Source organism: Lepidochelys olivacea, assembly GCF_965140295.1.
Source record: "Lepidochelys olivacea isolate rLepOli2 genome assembly, chromosome: 4".
Classification (NCBI taxonomy): Eukaryota; Metazoa; Chordata; order Testudines; family Cheloniidae; genus Lepidochelys; species Lepidochelys olivacea.
This window is the reverse complement of record NC_140414.1, coordinates 40,898,851-40,907,041: the sequence shown is the minus strand read 5'-3', so window position 1 is coordinate 40,907,041 and position 8,191 is coordinate 40,898,851. Positions and strand designations below refer to the sequence as shown.

Here is an 8,191-nt window from a genome sequence, read left to right as displayed (position 1 = left end):
TCAATCTGGCCCGCTGCTTCATTGCCCCAGACACAAGAGGGGGGAGGAAAGCGAGTCTTTGGGGTGGGGTGGGGGCGGGGGCTGCTCCCAGAGGTGGCGTGTATTTCGATGCCCTGGCCCTGTAACACACTGAAGGGGGGGGGGAGGGTGCCCCGGGCTGCCTCTCTCAACACCAGAAATGCCAACAGGAACCGAGTTTCTGCCCTCGCCTCCCAACTCTGCCCCACACAGGAGAGGGGCCCGAGAGCTGCAGCTAAGCGCCATGGGCTCGCGGCACCTCTCCCGCCGTCCAGCCCCTCCCTGCAATCCGCAGCACGTGCAGAGCGCCCTAGGTTTCGGTGACGGTACAGCGACATCCACACACACACACACACACACACACTTTGAGCCCCCATGCCCTGCTGAGGCCCCCGCCCTGGCCCCTGTTCACCTGGGGCAGCAGCGAGCCATTAATGCTCGCTCGCAACTTGTGAGGTCGAAGCGTGCATGGGCTGGAGCCAAAGGTCCCTGAGCAACACCTACCCTAAACTTTTAGGACTTTTGGGTCGCCTCAGAGTTCAAGCTTCTTATAACGAACAAAGCCTTTCTAAAGGTCTCTCACTCACTCACACGCCAGCTCAGTGCCCTTTATTTCTGGGCTGTGTGATGAGCTTAAATCATTGTGCTCCTGTTTCTTGATCACTGCCTGCTTTGGGCTTTTGTTCCTGCAAAGTAGGCTTGAGCCTGGCAAAGGGGCTGAAGCTGAACAGTTTGACCCTTTGGGGACAGTTCATGCCGTGGGCAGTAGGCGACACTTCTTTTCCACCCCCCGGGGCTATTCAGCGCTCTTTGCATAACAGTTCAGCTTCGTTTCATTTGGCCAGTTTTTTAGACCACACAAGTGCCTCTTGAATTTAGCTACGTTAAAAGAGTGCTAGAAAGCCCAGCCCTAGCTTAGTTCTTTGGTCACGTTTGGCTCAAAATCGACGAGGAACTGAAATCGCTTTTTGCCATCACGACCTGGCTAAGTTGTTGAACAAGGAGGAGGCTGGGTTAAACTCAACTAGTTTGAAAAACATACACTTTCCAGTCATTCTTATTGCAGCACTGAAACATCCACGTTCCCGCATTTAAATCACGCAACTGAACATTGTTTTGCTATGAAGGTTCTTTCCTCCAAATTTTTCTTTCCCTATAGCATCCCCCCATAACTATTTGTTTCTGATAACTTGACACCATGGAGAAAGATTGGGTTTGGAAATTTTAAAGGGCCTTTTGATTTCTAATTTTTCTAACAAAACCCCAATACTGTCCATATCCAGTCTATCACTTTTTACATCAGTGACAAAGTTAAATAAATCTCGGTAAATGGGCGGGGGGAGAGAAATCCAAGAATGTGGAACAACTGAGAGCCTAGGAGACTCTAGTCTGCATTGAAGATTTTTCATAAGGTCGAGAAAGGAAACTAAGGGCTGTTGCATGGAGTTTCTCTTTGTTTTACTCTTGCATACAGTTAAGAAAGCATGTAGATTTTCCATACTTCTAATGAACCATATTTAAAATGTTCATTTAAATCACTTGCCAGATTCGCAGACACTTTCCATTCAGTCCACTACATTTAGTAATGCTTTGGATTTGCAAGAAACCAGTCACTATCTTACTGCTCTTAAGAGAGCATGTACCAGGACTGTATGGGAAGTCTTTCACCGGTACCTGAAACTTTGTGTGTATTACATTCAATTGCATTTAAATGTAAAACTTTTTTTAAAAAGTGGCATTAACGCTCAGATTTGGTTTCAGCACTAAAACATGAAAGCTAAAATAATAATGATAAAAAAAGCATTTTTCACAAAGAAATTCGGGCACACTCATTATGAAGGACCAAATCACGTAGAATCTGGAAATATATCTTTGTTGAATATGAAGTTAGTTGAGCTGCATTGAGCTTTAAGTAAGTACAGTATCTCTGTGTGTGATAGTATCAACATCTAGGTTTTAGGTTTGTCTTTACGTATTTTTAGATTTGGGGGTTTTCCTTCCTCCCCCACAAGTTGCAATAATCGTGTTTACAACAATATTCATAGAAATTGATTTTGCACCCTAAAATATGCTGTGGTCTTCATTTGATTGTATATGTCTTTAGCACAATTCGTTTCCCCTGTTGGACCGACAGAGACCAAATTTGTTGACCTCCAGGGCATGTTGCAAGGCCTATGTGTTCACTCAAGACTTTTGCCTCAGAGGGTGGTCTGGAGAAACTCACCCTGGTGGGGGGCGAGTTTTGGTCGTGGACTGATGAGGGGTTTTTTGTTTGTTTGTTTGATTTGTTTTGTTTAAGTCCTTTGGAGGGGATATTGTGTCAGTGTGTTGTATTCCACATTGTTGTTTTAAAATTGGTGAATATGTCACTGGATGGAACGAATGGCACATTATAAAATAAACACATCGCCAAAAATTACATTTCCGTTCATTCCTCTGAATTTCCCTGCTTTTAGAAGGGTGAGGGAAATACAAGGCAAAAGTAGATATACCATCTGATCAACTATGAAGTGTATGTGAAACATCTCCCTAAAGCTGCAGAAAACCCTCTTGTTTTCAGTTGTATTTGTTTATTTCTTTCAGCATGCTGAAACTCTGGCCAAAAAAAGAGAGAGGCAGATTTAAGATTTTTCAGATATGTATTTGAACATCTTACTACAGTATGTTGTAATAAAAACTATGCATCTCCAATGTACTTTTTTGTTCCCCAAATCATTTTTCTCCCTTTCTTTCTCATTTCTTTAGGAAAGGATTTCTCTTTGTTAGTCTTCAAACACAAAATCCAGCATAAATGTACATAAGGCAAATTCCTTCTTAATCTGTCCTCTCTCTTCCCCATCATAAACTGGCATTAATTAAATGTTGTGTGTTTAAGACAATTTTTAAAAGGCTTCCCTTTTCTCATATTCATTCTAAAGTTGTTCCGAGTTTTCAAACAATGCTAATCATAACTCGCCTTTTGTTTTATTTTTGTTATCTGTTTTAGAGCCTTAAACTACACGAATGGACACAGAGCAGAGAAAATACGTTAGCACAGAAATTTTAAAAAGAGGCTGCAAAAAAAAAAAAAAAAAGGATGAATCTCGCGCAAGCCATTTGTCCTGGATTTATTATTTCCCGTGTGTGTCATGGGTTGCCAAGAAAGATTTCATTTGCTCAGATCCCTCCAGAACACGAGGTACAGCTCTTATCCGCACATGGGCCTTCCAACAATTTCAACAGACACATTAGCTGCCCTTTTCTCCTCCTTTGTATGGCAAAAACTCTTTAGTCTCCTTGCCTTAAAAAAAAGTTAAATGGCCGCTATTCTGGCAATGGCTTCTATATGTTCTTTTCAAAGTTCCCCCTCTCCTAGCCTGGGTAAATCACTTTCAATGTTATTTATCATCCGAGCTATAGTGTGTCAATTATTTCATTTCAGGACATTTACAGATGCGAATCCTCCCCTACAAATCCCCCAGTCCTCCTGGCAATTCTGTTGTTGAGGGATCGCTATCTAATGATTCCGTGTACCCCTAACCCCCTGAATCCGTAGCCACAGTCTCTTTAATCCTCCTTCCTCCAACAAGCACACAGGCATCCTATCACCGGTGTCTTTTGGCTACAGGATTCGAATGCCCTCCGAGGCACAGGGAAAGAGAAGGGAGGGATTTGTTTAGACAAGCAAGCCAGAAGGGAACTATTGGAAGAAGGTTTCGGAGTGGAAGCGGTGTTAGTCTGTACCAGCAAAAACAACGAGGAGCAGTAGTGGCACCTTTGAGCTTTGTTAGTTTCTAAGGTGCCACTAGTACTCCTCGCTGTTTTTGTTTTTATTGCAAGAAGGCAAGCGAGGAGCACTTGGCTAGCTGAGGGGACTCTGGACAGCTCCTTTCCTCAGGGCAGGTCTACACTTCATGCGAAACACACTGAGCAAGCTAAAATGGGCAAGTAAACATGATGAGGAGCGGGAATGCAACTCATTCACTGAAGAGCTGGTAGTTATGCCTTGGAGACAAGAGTTCTCCCACCACACACAACATGTACCAGATGTGGGCTTCCAACGCCACATACCCCCCCCCTCTACTCAGACACAGCCTGCTCCACACCTGCTACCCTTACACACACCCCTCCCCGAAAGGCGTAGATAATCCTGCTCCAGGCTTGCAACCCCCTGTATACACAACTCTTATCCAGCAACACAGACACCTTTGCCTACGGAGTCAGACAGGCGCACACAACCCTACTTCATGCCCTCCACCATGCACAGCTAAAAACCTCCTCCTCCACACCCCCATCCACTACCACACACTAGAGGTCGCTTACTCCGCATCTCCCCCCGCCCCCCCCACACCACCTCTCCAGAACCACCCCCACCCCACTTGCTCAAGATAGTAGTACACCACGCCCACGATATTATTTGGATAGACCTATACGGACACACGTGCTTCCCAACATTGTATCTTTCAGTTGTCCATGTAGGGTGTAAACTGTGCGTCACAGAATTTCATTGAGTATCAACCTCTGAGCTGCCCTTGTTCTCAGTGGAATCTGATACATCAGCTCATGCTTCAGCTTTTCTATAGGTGCGTCTGTGTGTCCCGGCCTGTACGTCTGTCTCTCTGTGCATCTGAGTCTGCGAGGAGAGGGGGGTTGAGTTTTGGATACTACAGTCCCCCTCCCCTTCGCTGCCCTCCAGCCTAATGAGCTGCTGAAAAGGAGCAGGCTCCAGCGCGCGTGGCTAGCGGGACTCCCTGATTGGCCAGCTGCGCCTCGCGACCCCCATTCATTAATAAATTAGCGGCACGCTCCAACCGAGCGCGAGGCACCAATCACACCGCAGAGCAGCCGGGGCTGCACCACACACTTTATGGGGATCAGATAAAAGAAGACAGGGAAGGAGGGTGGGGGAGGGAGGCAAGGGGTGCAGGGGGCTTTAAAAGAGAGAGAAAGAATGAGATGAGTGATGATAAATGAAATGAAAAGAAAGAATAAACCCTGGGAGGGGGAGGGGAAAGCTCAAGGGGCCCTGGGGGTAGATTTGATTGTTTTCTGCGGGGTATATAAGGGGTTTTAAGGAGAGTCGTGTGCCAGACACGCAGCCACTGAACCTCAAGCCGCTTCACTTTAACTGGAGTGCCGGGGCGCGTGCCAGCAGCTGGCCCCACCAGGACTCGCTCTCACACACCCCACCAACAAAACACAGAGAGAGGCAGCAGGCAACCGGCCCTTCTTCAACTCCTCTTTGGCAAAGGCAGCTGGACCCCCACCCCCTATCCAGCAACAGTGGGACCCTCTCCAGGAGAAGGGAGGGGCGGGGGACACCCGCAAGTCTGCCCCTGACGATTGCAGAGAGGGCCAGTGCAGGGAGAGAGCACTCCGCAAAGAGACAAAAACATTGTAAAGGGGAGCCAAGTAAGTCACCGAGTCTCTGCTTCAAACGTTGATGGAGTTTTTATTTTCCTCTCTCCCCCGCCTCCCCTCCCTCGCGGTGGCGCAAAAAAAACCAAAAAAAAAACCCAGTTGCTGAGAGCAAAATATCTTGCTGCTAAGCCCGGCCGCGGCCGCTTCCCTCTCCCTGCGCGCCGGCATGGCCCGCTCCAGCTGTTTTAAAGGCAGAGATGTCAGGTTCTCAGCAGAGAGCAGCCGGGGGTGGGAGTGCATCCCTGCGTTTCTATGGCAGCGCTGCAGCGGGGCTGGCTGCTCGGCGTCTATTTGCCGGGCTAGCTCTAGAGCGGGCGAGGAGAAGCGCTGTGGAGACCGCGGGCACAACGTGGGCAGATCACAGCGTGTGCCTCTAGGCGCATGGCAGCTACACGGCCAAGGGTGGGCAGGGAGCAACGGGGCGCGGTGCTGCCAGGCCAGGTGAGCGCCCGCAGGAGGAGTGCCCCGGCCCTGGGGCGGGCGGGCTGCAGCCCCTGAGGCCGGGGCGATGCGGGGACATGGCGTGATGGGGCTTCTCCCGCTCTCGTTGCAGGATGTTCGTGAAGCCGGAGAGCCTGGAGCTGAAGGCGGAGGGAGACCTGCTGCTGCTGGGCCCGGCCTCGCCCTGCTCCTCCTCGCTCACCCCGCTCTCCTCCAGCTCCGAGGAAGAGGAGGACGACGAACTCCAGGCGCCCTCGCCGGCCCGCCCGGCGGAGGAGCAGCCGGCGCGGCTGCAGCTGAGCCTGCGGCTGCACGAGTGCAAGCGGCGCCCCGGCCGGGCCCGGCCCGGCTCCCGGGGGACCAAGACAGCCGAGACGGTGCAGAGGATCAAGAAGAGCCGGCGGCTGAAGGCCAACAACCGGGAGCGGAACCGCATGCACAACCTGAACGCGGCGCTGGACGCGCTGCGCGAGGTGCTGCCCACCTTCCCCGAGGACGCCAAGCTCACCAAGATCGAGACGCTGCGCTTCGCGCACAACTACATCTGGGCGCTGACCGAGACCCTGCGCCTGGCCGACCACTGCGGCGCCGCCGCCGCCGGCCTGCCGGGAGCCCTCTTCCCCGAGGCAGTGCTGCTGAGCCCCGGGGGCGCGCCCGCCAGCACGGACAGCAGCCCCTCGCCCGCCTCCTCCTGGAGCTGCACCGGCAGCCCCCTGTCCTCCGCCGCCTCCTCCTACAGCTGCGCTTTATCGCCGGGCAGCTCCGCCTCGGACATGGACTACTGGCAGCCAGACAAGCACCGCTACGCGCCGCCTCGCCCGCAGACCAGGGACTTTATCTAACGCCGCCCGGCCAGCAGCTCGGGCCCTGCTGGCGGGGGGGGGGTGGGGGGGGGCGCTCGCCTAGTGCTGGTGCAATAAGGTGCGCGGGGGCTGGAGAGCTGGCGTAGTACCCGGGCAGGCCTGGAGAGAGACTGGGGAAGATCGCAGGGGCTCTGACCCACGCTGCGGTTAGGAAGAGCCCCCGCCCCGCAGGAGAGCCTCCAGCGAGCCTCGGGCAGAGACACGCGAGGCGGCCGAGTGGAGGGAAGGGGTGCGAACACGTCGGGCACGCTGAGAGCCTGCGGGCCCTGGGAATCTGCTAAGGAAGGGCCACTGCGTGGTGGGCTCTCCTCACCTCTGATTCTTCACTGACATGTTAATGTCTGACGGACAAGTACTTTCGCAGCTGAACCATAGGGCCGGTAACAATATTAGCCACAGATTTGCGATGTCTGGCATCTGCTTTCTTCCCAGTGCTGCCTCAAGGCTGTGGGAATTTCACCTGTCAAACCAAACTTTTCCTCTCTGATGTGCACTTTGTTCAGTTTCCCAGCTTTGTCACAATGCGTTTTTGTCCCGTCCTTCTCTTTCCTGCTCCCTCCCCCTATTTTGCCATCTGTCTCTTATGATTTATAAGAGGGGAAAAAGTTGTTTTGTTCGAGGCCCAGGTTAGAAGTCATTGTATAATTTGTAGGCTTTGTAATGATTGAATGCAAGCGTGGAAATTTAGGCTGAACTCTCTATCAAAAAGGGGGGGAAATGTAGAGAAAAGGGGGGGGAATCAGGAGGGAGGATTACCTCATGCATTATTTATCTCGACCTTTTAGGGGACGAGGCACTCCCCCATTCTTTCAAGAGATTAAAAATAAATCAACAGACTGAAAACCTAAACAGACACGGAGCATTACAGCGATCAGCCACACACGTGTTCACATCTATTTATTATAAAAGAAAGATTTCATGGAAGATATGTATATTTTTTTGTATATTTTACAGAGTTTATTCTAGTATGTATTTACAGCTGAAGAGCGAAGGATTGTTCTTATGATACGATAAATAAAGTATATAATTTTCATAACTTTTGTGTACCGTTTCTGATTGGAATGTTTACGTATCATCTGGCAGCAAAAGGGGCGAGTCATTTATTGTAACCACGAAAGTTTAGGGGGCATCCTACGACATGCTAAGTGACTTAACCCCCCAGAAAGCCCATCGATCGAAGGCGGTCAGAATAGGTAGAATAGGATCCGCTGACATTAATACAAACCCTAGGTATATTTGCATGTTCACATGTAGAGAAACATATGACAAAGCGACTGCGGTGCTTTGACACACAAAAACACCCAGAAGAAGCGTGTATAGTTAGTTCCCTAAAAAGAGAGGCAAGGTGTAGATGTGAACGAGGAGACCATAAATAACTGAACGCTACTTTTAAATAAATGGCTTACGTTTTCGAAATAAAAAGCCTGAAATCAAATTTGGTCTTGCTCTAAAAATAAATTTTACTGGTT

At 50.2% G+C, this 8,191-nt stretch overlaps 1 protein-coding gene across 2 annotated transcripts; it reads left to right on the top strand.

Annotated features, from left to right (window-relative positions):
* The first annotated feature begins 5,095 nt into the window (after positions 1-5,095).
* On the top strand, positions 5,096-7,708 carry NEUROG2 (neurogenin 2). 2 transcript variants are annotated; one of them, XM_084627639.1, is made up of 2 exons: positions 5,096-5,409; positions 5,972-7,708. In XM_084627639.1, the coding sequence occupies exon 2, from the start codon at positions 5,973-5,975 to the stop codon at positions 6,699-6,701; it is 729 nt and encodes a 242-aa protein (XP_084483765.1). In that variant the 5' UTR covers positions 5,096-5,409; position 5,972; the 3' UTR covers positions 6,702-7,708. The 2 variants fall into 2 exon arrangements, with proteins under 2 accessions (XP_084483765.1, XP_084483764.1); XM_084627638.1 differs by lacking the exon at positions 5,096-5,409 and adding an exon at positions 5,442-5,859.
* The last annotated feature ends 483 nt before the right edge of the window (positions 7,709-8,191 follow it).